The sequence below is a fragment of the Ursus americanus genome, chromosome 5, assembly GCF_024610735.1.
Source record: "Ursus americanus isolate L20-20 chromosome 5, mUrsAme1.1.p, whole genome shotgun sequence".
NCBI lineage: Eukaryota > Metazoa > Chordata > Mammalia > Carnivora > Ursidae > Ursus > Ursus americanus.
The window spans coordinates 63,724,381-63,745,433 of NC_142131.1; the positions used below are offsets into that span (position 1 = coordinate 63,724,381).

The 21,053-nt window shown below is 40.4% G+C and overlaps 1 protein-coding gene across 1 annotated transcript in view; it reads right to left on the minus strand.

Moving 5' to 3' along the window:
* The window catches only part of CCDC192 (coiled-coil domain containing 192), a 193,605-nt gene that overhangs the window by 144,279 nt on the left and 28,273 nt on the right, over nt 1–21,053 (minus strand). The window contains 1 exon segment of the mRNA XM_087862334.1: nt 15,731–15,838. Coding sequence (XP_087718460.1) covers nt 15,731–15,838 — 108 coding nt within the window.

The window sequence follows — 21,053 nt, forward strand, 5'->3', positions numbered from 1 at the left end:
GCCACCGTGATGGCTGTAATTTTAAAAATGAAAAATAAAAAGTATTGGTGAGGATGCAGAGAAATAGGAACCGGTACATTGCTGTTGGGGAAGCAAAAAATAGTGCAGCTGTTGTGGGAAACAGTTTGGTAGTTCATCAAAAAGTTAGAATTACCATATGACCTAATCATTCCACTCCTCGGTATGCACCCAAGAGAAATGAAAGCCTATATCTACCCAGAAACTTGTATATAAAGGCTTACAGCAACATTATTCATAATAGCTTAAAGATGGAAACCAAATGTCCCTCAACAGATGAATGAATAAAGGAATTGTGTTGTATACATCTGATGAATATTATTCGGCCATAAAAGGAATGAAGTACTGATACGTGCTATAACTTGGATGAACTGCAAAAACATCAGGCTAAGTGAAAGAAGCCAGACACAAAAGGTCCTATATTGTATGATTCTTTTCATACAAAATATCTAGAATAGGTAAACCCATGGAGACAGAAAGCACATTTGTGGTTGTCAGGGGATAGGATGAGGAGGTTGTGGGGAGCAATTACTTAGTAGGTGTGAAGTGTTCCTTGGTGAGGAAAAAGTGTCGAACTTTTTTTTTTTTTTTAAGATTTTATTTATTTATTTATTTATTTATTTATTTATTTATTTATTTGAGAGAGAGAGAGTGTGAGAGAGATCATAAGCCAGGGTGGGGGGACAGGTAGGAAGAAGGAGACTCCCTGCTGAGCAGGGAGCCCAATATGGGACTCATTGTGGGACTTGATCCCAAACCTAAGCCAAAGACAGATGTTGGTTAACTGAGCCACACAGGTGCCCAAAAAAGTGTTGAACTTGAGAGAGGTGGTAGTTGCACAACATTGTCGATCCATTCAATGCCCCTGAATTGCATCCTTCAAAATGGTTAATTGTATGCTATATGAATTTCACCTCTATAAAAATACAATGACTTTCTAGGTAGCTCTCAGTGGTCATGAAAATTATTAGCCTTCTGCATCATTTCATGGAATGCTATTACAAAAAAATAACAAAATTAGATTGACTGCTTTTATTTTAAATTAATGAACACCAATCTCAGTGTTGAGTACCACTGCCCTGAAATCATACTGCCATTCTATTTTTTCTTAGTAAAGTGCCTTTCCTCTTTTCTGAGATAATATTATTCTCTACCCTTTCCTCAAATGTCATTTCTTACTTTCTCTTCAGAATTCCACTCCCACCCCTCACCCCAAATGACCACCTCATCAATAATTTACTGAAAAAATAGAAGCTGCCAGATGGCGACTCCCTCACCTTCCCACTAGCCAGTATATGAACCTTATTGCAGCAGACACTGCTAATTCATTTCCCAACAGTTGTTTACCTATTTATCCCTTGCTACCAGGCACCCAATTTGGATTAGCCGGCAGCCATGTGTTTAGGGGAGCTTGGCCTTGTCCAGTCCCAGGGAATGAATCACAATGAAACTAAGCCAGCTGTGTTGGTCTCATTCCCAGGTATAAAAGATTATTTTAGGCCTGGGCCTACACCCAGGAGAGGCCCCTGGAGATCCAGGAAAAGGATTTTACCAAATTTTTTTTAAAGACACACAGGAGGAAGTACATCTCTTTTTCTCAGTATCCTTTGACTGTATGCAATTCTTAAAATTGCTGCAGATCTCCTACAAATATGACACAGGGGATGGGGGAGCAAAGAATGGGTAACACCTGTGTTCTTGGTGACATTCTTGAGCCACTGAATTAGTCAGCATCGGAACTGCTCCACCTTAAAACGTATTCTTCCATGCTGGCCTTATTATGTTACTTTAATTGGATTTCTCTTACTTAGACGGGAAATCATCCTTCATTACACAAATGGAGAAGATTTTCTTCTATCAAAGCCCAGCCCTTTCGGTAGGCTTTGAGCCCATCTCCTTGATCACAAAGCTTTCATCCCTGTCATTTCTGCATACACACACCCCATCCATTTCCGCATTATCTATCCTACCCCTTCTGGTTGATTCTATTTAGCATATAAACATGTTAGAAGTAATTCCCATGAACAAAAGTTGTCTATTGACAGCCTAAAATAATGATTTTTCCTGAAATTATTGCCTACCTACACTGTTGTCACTTTCTTACAATATTCCTAATGCTCCTATGTGTTGGCCTTATTATTCCCCAGTGCAGACAAGCTTTCTTCACACAGTGGGAAAAAATGTTACCTATAGCCTTCCAGGTTCATGACCTCAATAGTAAGGCAATATGTCCTCCAGTAACTTATTGAAAAAGGACTCTATTCGGCCCATCTTAGTTCATATGACCTCCCTGGGATTAGTCTTTATGGTCAGGGAAACGGTATATCATACCTGATTAGAAAAAAAAAAAAAATTGACTAGAACCTAGGTCATGTGCTCAATGATCGTTTCCTTGACTATAACTGACAACCATAGAATAATTGTAAGATTGGAGCTGGGAAAACACGTAGAAAATGTAGACACAAAAACAGAGGCCAGTTCAAGTCTATCCTCTGGGTGTTAAGCACAACTATACCGTGGTCATAAGTATATGCATTTCCCACAATGCTCCAGCAGAATATGATGCATCTAATTTACATGAATCCAAAGATGCACTCACCCCTCCCCCAAAAGGAGATAACCCAAAGTCCTATCAAGTTACTGCATCTAGCTCCACATTTGGATCTCCAAATTATTTGTATTCTACCCTGAGTCACATGCAGATGAGACTCATCGTGATATAGCGCCTAAGGATTAAGTAAAAAATATACCCTCCCTAGAAACAGGACAGTCACAATATAATTCCCCTTTTAAAAAAATGGAAAAGGGGAAACAACGTACAGTTGTCACTGACCATTGCAAACACTACGTTGTACCGGCTAGCGATAACAAGGCCAGTCCTGACTGTGCAGTGAGTGAACGTTTCTGATGTGTTTGAGTCTGCTTCTAACCTCTGGGAACCTTCTTTGTCCTTTTCTTCAATGGCGACTATCAAGAAAAAGGCTAGAGGGTATTCCTTTGGTTGGTGTGTGTGTGTGTGTGTGTGTGTGTGTGTGTGTGTGTACTGAGTTTGAGTTTCAGGTATGTCACCAATTCCTCTTTTTGTCAGAACCACTTTGGTTATGTTACAGAAATCCAATGCAAACTGGCTTAAAGAGAGAATTAACTGGTTTTTTAACTAGGAAGCAGAGACACCTGTATGTCCTGAGTCTTAGATCCTCAGAATTCTCTCACTTCACCATCCTTGGCGTGCCCTCTCTTTCTCTCGCTCTATCTACAGGAAAAAATTTCCCAGGGGCTGGGAAGAGGACTGCCTGGAATTATATTTCTCTCCTAATCTCTCTTCAGTTGCCTTCTGCCCTCCACTAACCTCCTGACGCTGATCTTATCAAGGTTGTTTATGATCCTTATTTTACCAAACATAAGGGACAAGTTTCTAGTCAACTCATTCATCCTCCCAGTAAAATGTTATAAATCTGAGTCCTCAGTGCCTCTTAAAACACTCTCATGGTTCTCTGGACTTCTTCCTGATTCTCAGTTTCCTTGGCTACATTTTTTTTTTCTTTTAATTCTCTAAATATTGAAACCTAAGAGTTTGGTCTTGGGCCCAACTCTCTGCCTTATCTCTGCTCATTCTCCAGCTCATCTCATTCAGTGCCATAATTTAAACATGTTGGTTACTCCCATTTGTTTCTCTTTTACATATAAACACTAAGTTTCAGGCTAATATATATGTATATCTAACAACCTACTTAATATTGTCACCTGAATGTATATGAAGCATCTCAAAATCAATGGATTCAAAATGAACTCCTCCTATTTTATATGTTCCCCAGACTTCCCTCTCATAATAAATGTAATGAACCTACCCTGTATGTGTAAGCCACAAATATATGTAAAACTTCTCTTTCTCCCATCATCCATCCAATCCATTACAGAGTGCAATTATGAAAACCACCCCATTAATTGTGAATTTTCACGTTCATCTCCTCTCATTGTCTTTTCTCCTACACACATACACATAGCAAATATCATTACAGGATAGGTTTCCAGTGTCACTCAACAACAAACTGAGTCTTGTAAAGCTTATACTACAGAAAGAGGAGTGATTTCATGTAAAAACGAAGGCTTTCCTTGTGCAAAATGCTCTGAAAGCTGATTTGGACTAGTACTAAAAACTACGAAATACGTTGGCAATAAATAACAGAGGTAAGCACTTTAAAAAATTACCTATTCTGCCTGTGGAATGGGCAGGCACCCCTCTGTGTGAGGATACATTTAGTTCACAGAACTGGGTTTGTCTCATTTCAATTTTACAGCTGAAAACAAACAACACATTCCTCATCCTACCTCCGTCCTAGACAAAACACACTTTTACATTTATTAATATTTCTGCCTTTAAAAAGTTATTTCTAGCCATTTCTAGGTTCATGCACATCTTAAAATAGACCTCCAAAGGCCTATAATTTGGAAGCATAGTTACCCCTGCATTAGTTTGCTAGGGTTGCTGTAAAAGAGTACCATAAACTGTGTGGCTTAAACATCCTAAATGTATTGTCTCACATTTCTGGAAGCCCGAAGTCCATGATCAAAAAGTTGGTAGGGTTGATTCCTTCTAAGGCACGTGAAGAATCTCTTCTATATTTCTCCTCTGGCTTCTGGTGATTTGCTGGCAATCTTTGACATTGCTTCTCTTGTAGATGCATCACCCTGGTCCCTGCCTTTGTCTTCATGTGACCTTGTCCCTGCATGTCTGGGTCTAGATTTCTGCTTTTTATAAGGACACCAACCGTGTTGGGTTGGAGCCCATCTGACTCTACTATGTCCTCATCTTAACAAATTACATCTGCAACAACCCCATTTCCAAAAAAAAAAGTCATGTTCTGATGTCCTGGGAATTAGAACTTCAACATCTGAATTTGGAGGGGACACAATTCAACCCATAATACCCGCAAGTTGTTCGGGGAAGGAAACTCTGAGTAATAAAGGAACATTTAAGCTCTAAGGGAAAACAGAGAGAAATATTTACCAAAAGATCAATCGATAATTGAAATATAAAGTTCCAGGCATAGAGATTCCTAAGATTTCTTTATCTCCAGAAAAGCGCTCTGGGTCTTATGAACAGATAAGAATATCAGAGAGAAATGAGACATGGGAAAAAGTGACGCAGTTAATCATTGACTTGGATATAAAGGTCAAATGCTTGGATGTAAAAATCAAAAAGCAATAATATCAGGTTCAGAGAAATTAAAGCCAACAACTGTTAGTGGCCTAGGACTCATTCCTAGGATACACCCGGTCCGTCCAAGTTCCAGCACATTCTCAGAGCACTTTCACGCAACAGGACACAGACTCCCCCTGCTGGTCTCACTCAGAGTTGACTCTGCTCTTTGACTTGGGGGAAATGCATTCTTCCAATCTTGAGTTTCTTCTCAGGGGTCTCCCTTTCTCCTCGTACCTCTTCAACGTCTAGCTTAATACAGGACAGCTGGATTCTCATACCTGATCTATGTTCAGTCTTCCGTGTAACATCTGGGAAACATCTACTTGTTCAAGAATGATAGTGGAAAAGGCCAATAACATGTTAGTAGTATTATGCAAATAGATTTGACTTGGAATATCTCTTAAAGAGTATCAAAGACTACCCTGCCACTATACATCCATTCAATAATGGCAAGAGACTTGCATTTATACAGCTCCAAGTTTAAACATTAAACTGTTCCTGAAATTAACAAATGAGATCTTCATACACAAAACACATGGTCATCCAAAATTTTCTCCAAGAAGCCCCTCCTTGAAAAATGGGGAGGAGAAACCTATTTCTAAGATGTGGATTAAAGGTCTGATATAATATCAAGGGACTACAACATTCAGAAGACCTAAGTGAGGAAATCCAAATTACAAGGCTTTGAGAAGAATCCAGAACATACATGGGGTAAATGAGCCTACATAGAGCCTTTCAAAGGAAAGGCTCTTTAATATTTATTGATTCAAATATAAGATAGTTGGTGTAACCACTGATCACCCAGTCCCCTAAAACTTGGGATCTGTCTTGAATACTACCTTTCCATTAATTAATCACAAAATCCAACTAAATATTAAATTAAATATCTCTTGTCTCTATCTTCTCTTCAGAACTAATAGACACTTACCATTTCAAACTGGATTTTTGAAGAGCCTACACGCTGATGTGCCTGGCTCTGGTCACCTCACAGATATGTCCTCCTTAGCCCCCTCGGAGTTTTCTCTCTAAGTGCAAATATGAATATGCTCATTTAATGGCTCTCCATTGTCCATAGGTCGACTCAAATTGCTGTATCGTAAAGGGCATGAGCTTTGACATCAGAGAGATACATGGGTGGATTCGAACTTGATTTGAAACTCAGGGAAGTCACTGTCTGAATTTCTTCCATGAGGCATATGGTATAGTAGGATAATTACAATTGGTGGGGAAATGGGAGACGGATTATGAGAGTGCCTAGGAAGGACATCTAACCCCAAACTGAAGGAAGAAGAAAAGCATTTTTGAGGAAGCAGCATCTGATTGAAGATCTGAAAACAGGAGCTGGTTGGGATTTTGTGGATAATGGGAAAGAGGATAAGAGGAAGTAGTGGGAGCAATTCTAGGCAGAAGCAGAGTGAAAAGGATATATTAAATACAACTTAACTCTGAGGAGCAAAGCCTTTTGTTTTTTCTTAAATGAGAAAAAAGGTAAGAGAGAATATGGTATATGCAAGGAATCAAAAGTGGTATAATAGTGATACGCAGGGAGTCGTGTCAGACAAAACTGGAGAAACAAATAGGGACTCTGACCACCAATGACTGTAGGATCAGTTAAGGAGTATAGATTTGACCCTGATGGTGAAAGGTAACTAATTTAGGAGTTAAGCCAAGGAGAAATACGTGTTGTGGAATCTTCCTTCTGGCTGTAGTGTTGAGGAGCCATTAAACAAGGACCATGATGGAAGTTTCTGCTGTTGATCTTGAGTTGAATGAGAACTTTGGTGGCACTATTCCATGGGCAGTTGTATATTCAGGTCTGGGGTCATGAGGAAGATCAGGACTAATGATGAAGAGGTGGTTCTTGGCAGATTTTGTGCCCTTAGGACTGGTCACCAAGGAAGAATGTATAGAAAGAGCAGATAAGAGAGCTGCAATCCCACAAAAGAGATTTCGTCATTTGCAAAATGGGGTAAGATTTCCCAGGGCCCTCAGAAGAAACACATGAGCTAACATACGGGGGAATACCTAGCAAAATGCCTAGCTCACAGTACAGGCTTAATAAATGTTTACTGAATGAATAAATGGATACTTGATAAAGTGCATATACCCAATTTACTAATTTTCTTGCGGAGATTAAGGAAAGTGAAAGTTAGTTTACCATCTCTGAGAAAGCTTCTAAAGAAAATGTCCACGCAAAAAGACACCTGCTTTTATCAGCAGAGCCATGACTCATAAGGGACAAGGCATTTTGGCTTTTTCTTAGACAAGAAAGTCACATTTATTAGCGCCCAGTCAGCTATTTAAAACTGACCTCTGCTTGATCTTGACATTTACAAGCAAAAGGAAGTCTTTAGTTATGTAACAGGCCAGCAGTCCGTGCATCCCGCCTGTAACAACAATAGCAACAGAAGCCCATTTGTCATTGTGCCTGACGCTATTCAAAACAACACATCTCTTCACTAGCTTGTCTTTTTTCCCTTACGTTCCCTTAAGCTCTCAGTTAATGCCCAACAATCTAGTAGGGGGTAAAAATTGACACCTGTTTAGGTAAGAGGGAGAGAGAGAGAGAGAGAGAGAGAGAGAGAGAGAGAGAGAGAGAGAGTGTGTATGTGTTTAAAGAGGGAATTCTGCCGTAAACTCAACCAGAACCAAAGTGTTAAATAAAGTTCCCAGTAACTAGGTCTCATGGTGATAAGGAAACCCATTCCAGGTCAAACAGACTGCTTGTGATTTTATGGCATTAAAGTAGACTTCCAAATAGATTGGAAAACAAAAACTCATTCACAAAAACTCATGATTTCAGATTGGCATATCAAGCATAATTTCTGAGTGTTTGCAGAAATGAATACTCCTACCAAGGGCACATTACTTATTTCAAATAAACTTGACATCAAGGGATCTACTGTTGCATTTAAACAAAGAAAAAAGAACCAGAACATTTTTGGGGGGCAATCTCAGTATGTATCAAATCACTTTTAGCCATTCATACAAATACTTAGCATCTAAAAATTTGCTGAACATCTTTATTTTTTTCTCTTCTCAAACTTAAGGGAAATATAGATCGAATACTAAGAAGCAAATAATGGGAGTATATTTTAGAGACTTTGGTATAAAATGGTAAATAATGTTGGATTATTAGAGTCAAACATAGTCTTTTGTCTTTGTCCTTGTTTGCTTGCTTGCTCTACTAAATGCTTAAGGTAAAAAGATTAGTTAGAAGATTCATTCAATTTCCAGCTATTGCATTAAGTAAGAAAATGCAATCTTATTGTGAGAATTGCTTCTCACAATAAGAAAGGATTGGTAAAGGACCCAAAGACCAAATCTAAATTCCCACTCAAAAATTTATTTGGGGTTTTCAACCAGAAGTATGTGTTGAAAGTCATGGAGTTATAGAGCAATGGAACAGAATTGAGAGTCTACAGAATCATACATCTAGAAACAATGGATTTTGATGAGGTTGTCAAGACCATTCAGTGGAGAAAGAATCACCTCTTCAACAGACGGTACTGGGAAAACTGGATATCCCATGTAGGAGAAAATTGCAGTTACCAGGACAAAGCACCTTGTGCAAAATTAGGGCCAAGAGGTTGGTTGAGCAAGGCAGAGATCACTATTTGCCAACTTGATATCTATTCTCCCCTTGTTAGTAAAAGAATTCCCATACTCTCAGGGGGGCAATGCGCCCAGCTAAATATTCTTATTTCTTAGCCTCCATGCAAATAGCAGTGGTCAGGGATATATAAGAATTTTTAAACTGAGTTTTTGCCTCCATGCAAATAGCAGTGGTCAGGGGTATATAAGAATTTTTAAACTGAGTTTTTGAGAAAAGTTCTTAAAAATTCTTAAAGGGGGCTGCACAGCTGGCTGTTGTCCTTCCCTATTTTGCATATACTTTTCCCTTCTTCATGTTGCCTGTCATGTGAATAGAATGGCTTCAGCGGGGCTCCTGGGTGGCTTAGTCGGCTGAACGTCTGCCTGGGGCTCAGGTCATGATCCCAGGGTTCTGGGATTGAGTCCTGCATTGAGCTCCCTGCTCTGCAGGGAGTCCGCTTCTCCCTCTGCCCCTTCTCTCAATCTCTCTCTTTCTCTCTCAAGTGTACAAATAAAATCTTAAAAAAAAAAAAAAGAATGGCTGCAGCAGGTGCATCTTGGATGTTAAGAGTGAAAGCCGTGTTTGCAAAGGCATGGAGAGACATAGCCCAGGCTTTTGAGGGTTGTGAAGTAGCTGTCACGTCTATCCTGGGCTGTCTGTGTCCAGACGTACATTATATGAATGAAAAATAAACATCTTCTTTAGGCCACTCTTTTTGGGGATTGTTTGTTTTATGCACCCAAGACTAATCCTAACTGGTTTAATCAGTTTCTGTGCCACTGGGGCACAAGACAAGTGTGAAGAGGACCCTTCACTCACAGATTTGGATTAGGGCTAGAACTTAACTTCAACTTAGAGTGGGAACTTGTGAAAAATGCAAATTATTGACCCCCCACCCCAGATCTAATGAAACAGAAAATCTGAGGGTAGCACCCAGCAATCAACCAACTCCAGGTTCCAGCTTGGAGATAAGTTTTTGTTCAGTGCTGCTTGAGTGGGAAACTTGTTTTAAGTGGCTTTGGCTTATGACCACATGTTCTTAAGAACAGGGACTGTGACTTTAAAAATATTTAGGTTCTAATATCAGCTTGACCATTATTAACTGTATGACCTTGGGCCAATGACTTAATGTCTTTGAGTCTCATGTTCCTCATGGGGGTCATCATAATAGTGGCCCTCCTAGCATTCTTGGGTTGGTTAAATGAAGCGTCTATAAATCTAAGCCCATTACCCAGAACACAGTAGGTGCTTAATAAATGTTAGTTCCTCCTCTCAGTGACTACCATATACAATGCATCGTAGGGGTCTAGCACAAGGCATGCATTTCTATGGGATTGCTTAGACACCCTATCCCAAATCTATCATCCCCCTTTCACATTTTGTCTCCATTATTGCTTCTGTTATTATTAAAGATGGAGGTGAATGTTAGGCAGGGAAATGGGGGGGGTGTTGTAAATAAGGAAAAGGAGTTTGCTACAGAGTCAGGATACGAGAAGGCCCTGCTACTAGTTTTATTTTGGGCCTTCAGAAATGTCTTCTCATCAGGTAAAGGAAAAATTATGCATAGCTGGCACATGAGCTATTCCTAAGAAGTAAGAAAAAGACTCACACATGCTTTTCCAAAAATTGGGACATACCACCATGTTCTTCTCCATTGAAATTTCTCTGCATCCTGAGTATCACCAATAATTCTCCCTTTATGGAAACAGCAAGGGCAAAATTAATTTTGTGCTGCAAAAGACCGTAAAGGGGCTCCTTGTTGTGTCTTGTCTATGTCTCATTACTACCTGGGAAAAACAATGATTGGGAAAAAAAAGTCGAGTTTCCCACCAAGCTTCCCACCTCCTAGCTCTTACATCAAATCACATCTCTTTCCCAGCTTGTGTGTATGGCACACTTCATATGTAACTAATATTTTGGTAGGTACGATATCCATAAGACACCTGAAGCTAATTCTGACTACAGAGTTGTGACTGGATTCACCTCCTTGGTGAAGAAATGATCACAGATTTTCCCGACTCCCCAGTTTTCCTGTAAAACCCTGAAATGACCACATCCCAGCACTGCCCATTCAGCTCCCACTCTGAGCAAAATCAGAGAATGGGCAGAAACAGAAGACCCAAGAGATGAAGTAGAAAGGATGAACAAGGTGAAAGTATCCGGATCCCTTTACCACATGAATAGCTTGGAAAGAGTGAAAGAGAATGCTGGACCCACAAGTAGCCAGGCTAGGCCAAGGGACATGAGGTGAGAGGGGAGCTCTCCTGCTTGAAACACTCTAAAATTGTGAATGTGGAAGAAGTGCTGTGTTACAACTTGAATGTCTCAAACACTTGGAGAGACACCAGAAAAAATGAGAAACTCCTTATACACACACACACACATTAGCCCGTGATACATGACAGAGAACCATACAGTTTTATTAGGACTACTAAAAGTAGAGATGAATGAACCTTTGTTGAGAAACAACTAAAAGCCAGATACACTTCTCATTTAAACTTCACAACTGCCTATGAAACCAGCATGTTTACCACTTTTAGTATGTTTCAGATTTATTTATTTATTTGAGGGGGGAAGGGGCAGAGGGAGAAGGAGAGAGAGAATCTCAAGCAGACTCCCCAGTGAGCATGGAGCCCAAAGTCACAGGGCTCCATCATACAACCCTGAGATTATGATCGGAGCTGAAATCAAGAGTCAGACACTTAACCGACTGAGCTACCCAGGCGCCCCTTCCCCACTTTTAGAGAAGCCAGCTGCCTGAGACTCAGAGAGGTTATGTGAATTGCCTATGGTCATTAAGCTAGCAAGTAGTGGAGCTTGAGCTCCCCTGGGTCTGCTGCTAGGAGCTGGGAACCAGAAGCTGCTGATGAACAAAGAGAGACGTGGGCCAAAATCTTGCCCAGAGGAAGTGTCTCAGGAACTGCCCTGCTGAGTCCCTCTGCACTGGGGGAACTGGACCTGTGCTCCATTGTGAAACTGTGGGTTTCCCTGACACTGTCTTAGCAGGAACAGCATTGGGATCCCAGCACAAAAGCTGTGGTATCTATTTGTTTGGTATGGTCACAAACTGCAGCCCACCGAAGCCCCTTTCTTCATCCCTCTCATCCGCAGTGGTGCTAGAAGCCAACACACATGCAAAAACTGTTGTTTATAATTTTTTTCCAGAAACCTTTTTACTCTTCTTTCTCTCTACTCCCCTAACACTTTCCTTTGTTTCTACCTGCCCCCCCCCCCAGGTCCTTTATCTACTACCTAATTTCCAGGCATTTCCTCCTACTGATCTCAACCTGCTGGAAATATAATCAAGTATTTTCTTTAGCAAAACTTGTTAATGATGAGTTATTTACTGTGTTACCTAGGAGAAGAGTTTGATTCTCGTGGCCCTTTCTCACTCTGGCCAACTGAGTTGCTGCAAAATTCTTACAGCTATAAATAGCTCAGATTATAAATCTTAATTGTAAATTATCCTGATCTCATATTGCTTTTATTTTGACAATTGAGACATGGCTGCAGAGAAATAAAGAAAAATTGTTAGCTAGAGGGAAACCAACCAAGAATTCTGTTTACTGTGTGATGGCAGAGAGGAAGTGGACACTGTCTTTTTACTTCTTCACTATTTGTAGGTTTCTTCTTCACATTAAACCAACAGAGACTTTGCTGGACCTTGCTGACCTTAGAAAGTTTCAGTGTAAGAAAACTGAGCCACAGGACCAAGAGATGCTTACTGTAGATGAAATCTTAGGTACCTATACTTTCCATTCTGAGTTAATTCTGTGTTCTAGTCTAAGGCAAAGCCAGGAGGTAACGATTTGACGAACAGTGAAATTTACTCTTTTCTCAAAGGCAAAATCAACTGTTGACAATACCATGTTCCACTTCTTGGTTCCAGCACAAATCTTTGTTCTCACCATCCCTTCTGCTTCCCCTACCTGTTTCTAGCCTGCCAGGCTAGCTTACTTGGCCAGTACTCACAAAATGATTTGGATTACCAGTGAAAGCCAGCTAGCATTTCCCACCATCCTTGTGACAAGTCCTAAATTAATGATATTTAAAAGAAATTTTAACATGTATACATGGATACAGGCGGAAATAGTCCTACATACATACGTACACACACACACACACACACACACACACACACACCATTGTCTTGAATATTAGTGACAAGTTCTCTTTTTGCAATCAGTGGCATAGCCTGGTAAGGAAGACAGTGGCACCCAGTGGACAAATGTTTGATTGTTTGACACAGGTGTTCCATTCTGAAATATTCTTATATCTTAGCCTTAAGAAAGGTCAGTTGCCCCCCTTGTCTTTCCCTATTCTTCTGCCATCACATTTTTAAAATGTCTACTGAATTTAAAAATAGAGGGGTGAGGAGGGGAGGGGACACTTCCTATCTTTTCAAGAATAAGACTAAGCTATAATACTGGAGAAAGCAAAAATTTCGGGATTAACTCCTCTGAGAACAGTGTCTCTATTTGATTAACCTTTGAACTATAACAGTAGAGACAGCCAAATCTAAAAAAGTACTCGACTTAATTAAAAGTGTATTGTTCAATATACCTGTAATGTGCTTTTTTTTTTTAAACATATCATACTTTCCTATTTTTCAAACCATTACCAATTTCCAATTCAATTAACTTGGTTAGGCAAATTTGGCAACCCCAAAGGCAATACTTCAGGAGAATAGCACACACAGGCCCTACGATTTAGTGCTATCGTGCAGTTTCTCTGGAGCCACAGAAACGCCCGTTTTCACTCACTAGCTCTTTCAGTGATTCCCTTGCTTGTGAGCTACTTGGGTACAGAAGCCCTGCTTCTATGTCTTTCTTCCCCAAACACCTAACTAGCATCTTACTCATTGTAGGTACATAGAAGTTGAGTAAAAGCCAGTTTCCATTTTATATATTTAATCTGCTAAATACTAAAAAAAAAAATTGGGCTAATTGTTTCATACTACAGAAAGGATCATCGAGCTAAGAATCTTCAGTATTAGAGGGAAGTTGTATTGGATAAAAATATTTCACAGGTGCCTGGGTGGCTCTGTCGGTTAAGCATCTGCCTTCGGCTCAGGTCATGATTTCAGGGTCCTGGTATCGAGCCCACATCAGGTTCTCAGCTGGTAGCCTGTTTCTCCCTCTCCCTCTGTCCCCTCACCCCCACTCCTGCTCGCTGTCTCTCTCAAATAAACAACTGAAGTCTTTAAAAATATATACTTTATGAAGAACAAAAGGGAGGAGTATTTTTGTGGGTAAATCGAATTTTACTGGTTTAAATGAGAAATCATTAAAAGGCATTTAGTTGCAAAATAAACATATATCTTCTCAACACAACTAATATGGCAGGAGTGCCCTCTTTCTGTTAGCCATTCAAACTTTCTCCCAGATTTGGAGGCTCTGGTTCATCAGTGTAATCTTTATAATTCATAATTTTGCTTCAGTTTGAGACTTGTTTTTGTTTCTTTTAGAAGAAAGACCTGTTTATAAACCAGGGTTATGGCATGTGCCTGACAAAGAAACTTTTCCAGATGGGTCTGGGCCTAGGGCAACACCCTTTCATTCATTGACTAAGTTTTTCATCAATCACACTTGGTCAGTAAACAATAAACGCATCCCAAAGTAAGAGATGCACTTTTTTGGTAAATTGGAAAAAGAAATGGAGGCCATTTGCGTGTGTCATCACATTACATGTTAATTATACTTCTTTTTCTTGTAACACAGGCACATTCTCCCCTAGTTTCCCAAAAATTCTTATAAAATTCTTATCCAATCAAATTTTGCTAGACCTTGTTACAAAAAGAAAACTTAAAGTTGTTTTTCATAAGTTTCTAAAAATATGTAATAAAAATGTAGCAATTCATGATAAATCAATAAAGGTTTATACCATTTCTGTCCTTTTCCTCCACTGATGATGGCAGAAGTGACCTAGACTCCAGGCAGCTGTGCCCTCTGGGGCCAAACCCCCTGCCCAAGGGGAAGGGCAGCAGTAACATTGGGATTTGCTGTATGCACTATGCTATTTGCAAAGTGTAATACTGGGAAAACGGTCCAGTCCCTGGTCTGAGCTTTGCTGATACCCACAGTCAATGTCTCTGAAAGCAGAGATCTGCTGTGGACAAAGGCCACGTCTAGAGCGGCAAGCCCTGCCCACTAGAGGTTGGGCTCCACAGACAGAGGGAAGCCAATATTTGAAAAAACTTTATTTCCTCAAATAATTTGAGAAAATTGCTCCTTTGGGGTTCCTGTAGGTTTTATCTTACCTTTGGGCTAATCTGTTTGTAATGCAAATATGCTTCATGGAGGAGAGCCACTGGCTTAAAAATGGCTTTCCTAACTCGTGGGCTAGGGTGAACGAAAATCAAAATAGAAATGTCAAAGGAGTTTTAAAGGCTGGAAAGGTCCGTAAAGATTAAAGTAATTATTGTTATATCTAAAATGAATGAAGTCCTGTGTGTGTGTGTGTGTGTGTGTGTGTGTGTATCAGTAGATGCAGAGGTCAAAACACAGATTTATTGATTGATTTGTTTACTTCGAGTATAGTTCACAGAAAATGTTATATTAGTTTCAGGTGTACAAGATAGTGATTCAGGATCTCTCTACTAGGCTATACTCACTGCAAGTGTAGCTGCCATCTGCCCCCATACAACACTGTTACAGTATCAGTGACTTTATTCCCTACGCTGTGCCTTTTATTCCCATGACCTCTTGGCTCCATAACTGGAAGTCTCTACCTCCCACTCCCCGTTCACCCATCGTGCCCATCCCCTGACCCCCCTCCCCTCTGGGACCCGTCCGTTTGCTCTCTGTATTTACAGATCCGCTCCTGGTTTTTGTAAAGCATGTTATGTAGATTTATATTTGTTCTACTGAACCCTTGAAGAACATTATCTTTCCAGTCTCAATGACAGGTATTACCTGTTCAGATAAGGATTTAGCCTTTTCTTCTGCTTCCTTCAGGCAAATCTCCAAGGCCTCCAGTTGAGCCAAAGTGAATGCCATCTGTCCAGTTTCCAGGGACTGTTTCTTTGAAACAATAATGAAGTATTACTTTTTGATATGGATAACTTCCTGAGTGTAGCTTAAGCAACTTTATGGACTCAAGATAGGGTTAATAAACTCATACAAATCATCTCCTTTTCTTCAACACAGTGATAAAACAGTGAAATGTTATGAAAACAATAGTCTTATTTAGCAGTTTAATGTCTGCACTGGAAGGTAAAAATGCATACTAAATTATGACAATGAACCACTTTAGAAAGTTAGACTAAAATTACCCACACTGGAATTTGGTTTATCCGCAGCTTTTTATTCTGGATACAAACAGAACTTTCCTTCAAGAGGCCAAGTCCAGGGTTTCACATTCCTAGTGAGAGATGTCACCTAGAATGTCTCTATTTTTAGCATTCACCTATCCTGAGGAACAGAACCCTGTGAACTCAGAGAAGCTCGTTTCCTCTGATCGTCACTTTCTTATCACCAGGTGTCATTAAAGCAAAGATACCACAGGGGTTAGGATCAGATCATTCTTGCCCAGAATATGGCTAAGATGACTGAAATCAGCAGATGGGGAGACTTTGCCTCCCAGTTGTGCTGCAGTCGATCTTTCTCATCTACAAAAGAAGAGTACACAACATCGGTACAGAAGTATCACTTACAGGCCCTGCTGAGACGAGAGCACTTCCTGGCGACTCTGGCTATCCTGACAATTAATAATTACACAGCAATGTGAAAACTTGAAAAGGGAGACCTCATACGTGCTAGGATTGTGACCTTCCTCCAACCTTTTTGGGTGTGTCCTGTTCTCTGGTGAATGTTCAGACTCTTACAACTGCTTCCAATAACCCCATAAAAGGAAAGAACTGTGTTCATTCTTTCATTTTCCTTTTTCCTTTCCTTTCCTTTTCTTTTCCTTTTTTGTTTCTTTTTCTTTTTTTCTTTTTTCTTTTTCTTTCAGGGGGCTGCGGCTTTGTTTTCTTCCTTTGATTTGGGAGCGCACCAATTTTATACATGTATGCAGTTCCTAATGGTACAATAGAGCCATCTGGTGGTAAATGGAACCAGCCATAAGGATAAAGCATTTATTCAGGACCTATAGTTGTTCATGTAGTACTCTAAACCCTAGGACCCAGCCATGGGCCTCTGATATAAATGAAACTCCATAAGATGCAGGGCAAAGAAATGATGCTACGTTCCAAAATGTAGCCTGGCTCCTAGATCACACAAGGCTGCATAATCCCCGCCCCCGACCCCCCTGCACCAAGTAGACTTTGGCGGATGAACGTGTCTTGTGCTACAACAAATGATATTTGGAATGAATCAGGGATCCTCAGCACCCCATAATGATTCCACTACATTTCAGAAGTCAGTCCAGAAAAAACAAATCTCAAAAAATGAGCCTCGACACAAAAGTCTTGTGTATTTACACCTATAGATAATTCATGCTGGAAAACATTTTATGCAGAAAGGGGAAATTTCAAGAGGCCAAACTATTCCAAAAAGATTGGGAATTCTGGATCTAGTTGCTATTTTCAGGGAGAAACTTCTTGTCTAATGTTTGATCTCAAGAGGAAGTTTCTTAATTTTTTTGTGAGGAGATCAAGCAAGATCAACTAATCTGTTTCTCCAGACCTTTCTCTCCAAACTTCCCAAATTTCCCTAGCCAAGAAGGACAATCATTTCCAGTAAGAGAGAAGCATTGTAAGTCAAAGCCAAATGAAACAGACTTGACTGAAGAGTGCTGGTAGATACTAGGACTTTTTATACAGGTGAATTTAAGAAATTGCCATGTGTTGCGGAAAGGGAGAGTCCTGAGCAAACTGAAGAAGGCAGTCTGTCTTCGGCACCCATGCTCCAGCTGTAAGCTATCACTCTCCACTCTCTGACTGGCCTTCCTGTTCCCCACTCCCCTAAGGGAAAAAGCCATGGATCTACACAGATGTAAAAATGGCTCTACAAACGCAAACACTCTTTAATAGGAAGCAACCCCCTTTACCAAACAAAGGAATAAAAATTAAACCAAGAATAATTTCAGAAATAAGGACATACATGGGGATCAACGTTTTAGAGGTAGATGTGTTATTTCAAGGACCCTAAAGAAGTTAGGCATAGTTCGTCATTGTCCTAGCTTTGTGGGATGGAAAGGCAGAGAATCAGAAAATGGGACTTCTACCATTAATGGCCACACCCCGACATAAAGCCACTTATGTTTATTATGAACATAAAACTGTGTTGGTGGTTAAAGTAATTGATGAGTAGTCGAAACCCTGTTAAATGCTATCACATGTTGAAACTATATGATATATACAGATGTTTGGGTGTTGAACCTGTCTGTGGATTTTCAAGTAGTAAATTCCAGCAGTTCAATGGGAATTCCGGTTTTTAACTTCTACTTTTTGTCTTAAAAATGTCTACCTAAGTATCAAGCCAGTCATCTAAGTACATGTAACTAAGATAACCAAGATGATTAAACCAAAAGAATGCTACAAATTAAAAATTCAAATTAAACTCTTTGGTTACAATAAAGACATTAGAGTCTTATCTATGTGTGTTAAAGTTGACAATCTGCTAATAGACAACTCTTACACAAAATCACGAGTCAATAATTGTTTAGTTGTCGAGGTTCCTTCTTTGAGGATCTGGAGGAAAATCTCTTCTTTTTTTCTAACTTAAATTTTCTCGGTGTCACTAACCCATCTCAGCATCTTTTTCATCATCCCTTTCCTTACTTTCAGGTCAGTATTTCTTTGTCTTCGGATGACCTTGCGTTTCTTTCTCAGCCATACAAACTCCTTCCCCTCTTCAGGACTGGTTCAAGGTCTCTGGCCCAGATCCTCCCCCTGCCTCTGAATCCACATGCAACATAGGTAGAAAGGGCCCTGCTTGCAGAAGCCAGACTGCACAGCCCTCAGCATTTAGTAGGAGCCCAATAAGTAGCTGTTGATGGATTGAAGGCTCAGCGGTCAAAGAAGGTGGTTGCACCAGGGGAACACTCCCCTCTGCTGAGAGGCTTCTTTGAGCAATCCTTTCCATGTATCCAGCCCAGGGACGCTGGTACGGATCACAACCCTGGGGAAATTCTCACCAAAAGCCAGGTACAAGCTTGAGTAGCAGAAGGCCAGGAGGTGGCCATGAATTGGGTGATGATGGCAGGATTATCCTGAAGACTAAGTAAGCTCAAGCAGGTAACCACTTAGAAATGCTCAGTTCATGTTGTTATTAGTAATTCCATGGCCCCAACTCCTTTAAGGAGAATCGGTTGATATTAAAAGTTTCTAGCTTATTTTTAAACCCTAGTAAAAGAATGTCCCCATAGAGGCACTTTGTTACAACAAATGATCAAACGATAGCAGTGGGAAATTCAACTATGCAATTAGAACAAAGTTAATGTGTTAAATATGTGCGTGTGCATTTGTCGAAAAGTCCGATTGCTAAATAAAGGTGTGCTTATAGCAAAGAACACCTTCACAGAAGAGCGTCTTGACGTGGGTCAGTTTAAGATAATTAAATGTTTCCATCAGTCTGAAACTTCGAAGGTGCAGGATTCCAGCAGCAGCCCCAGCTCAGTGGTGCGGTCACTTCAGGCCAGATAAAACATGCTTTCATCACATTTTGCAACGGTCAAGCTTCATGCTCCATGTCTCTTCTAAGCTTTCCCCCTGACTGACCGGCACCGAAGGCTCTAAACTTCTTTACCTTTCTATAACCTGCTCATATCTCTCATGATAATGAAAGTTTTTCCCTAGCCTCCCACCTCAGCTCCTTACTCTAGACCGTTTATGTTATCCCTACCTGCCCTGTTTGGCAATCAGAATTCATTTTACAGGGGAAATTGTATCACTTTCATGTCCTTTTGTGCTTAACTTTTGCAACAGTTTCTTAGGCTAACTTGCCAGTTTCTGCTCAGGCAACCATTTGAAAACTCAATTTTTCCTGATTTCAATCCATTCTAATGGAAATAGTATTCCTCTGTATTGGAATTGCCTAAACAGTCTGCTAATATGATATTTTTTATTGAAAACTGAACACACTACAAGTCTTGTCAAAGTCCAGGGGAAAGAAGGTTCTAGAAAGTGCCTATCAATATGCCTGTGAAGGAGATCAACGTTGGGAGGATGACAGATGAGCATTGACCAAGCACAGCACTGCTTGTAATCTGGAAGGCCACATTCTGGACCTGACCGTGTTCCTTGGGCTGTATGACTTCTGGGTTTCACTTCTTGGGGCTTCAGTTTTTCATCTTTAAATGAGGCATGTATTGGGCACATCTCATTCCGAAATAGTCACTCCAATGGAGTGATTGAGGGGAGTTTAATGAAGGGACTATATACAAACACGTGGGCACAGTCAAGGGCATCAGTGGATGACAGGGCAGTCCCAAGAAGTGAAGGTAATCTTTGCCTCACCTTGAACCGAAGAGGCAGAGGGAAGAGATAATGGCAGAGTATTATTATAGAATCTAGAAAGAGAGCTTGAGGAGAGGGCCATGTCTATGAGCTGACACCCCGGATAGGGAAATAGAACCACTGCGCACCTGTGCTCGGACATAATGGTGGACAGACCAGTGGAATAAATAGCCTGACCTCCTCTTCTCTCACCCTGTGTTCTTCTGTATCTCCCTTGGGCTGAGCCCATAAAAAGCCAGAGGGCAAGAGACCCTGAATGACAAGTCCAGAGAGACCAGCTAGCCTGGGAAGGAACAGAGCAGGGAGGGTGGAGAATGGATCTAGAAAGGGAAATAAAACCTCAGCCCATGGGGTGCCTGGGTAGCGCAGTCGTTAAGCGTCTGCCTTTGGCTCAGGGCATGATCCTGGCGTTCTGGGATCGAGTCCCACATCAGGCTCCTCCGCTGGGAGCCTGCTTCTTCCTCTCCCACTCCCCCTGCTGTGTTCCCTCTCTCGCTGGCTGTCTCTCTGTCACATAAACAAATAAAATCTTTAAAAAAAAAAAAAAAAAAACTCAGCCCAAAGGGGTTTAATTATATGAGCGGTTCCCAAATGCTAACCCATAGATCTGTATTGGTTTGTGATAACGTCTCCACCCGTAGCAAGAAAAAGATGGAAGTAATATTTTAAAAAAACATTATGAATTTTTCATAAAACCAAATTTATTCCATTTAGAGAACTGTCCTTTATTCTGAGATTATGATCATTCTATATATTTTGGTGTTAAGAGGATGTTTCTTTAACAAATGATAGTGATAATATATGGAAATTATTCTTTTAGTGAATTTTCTTCAAAA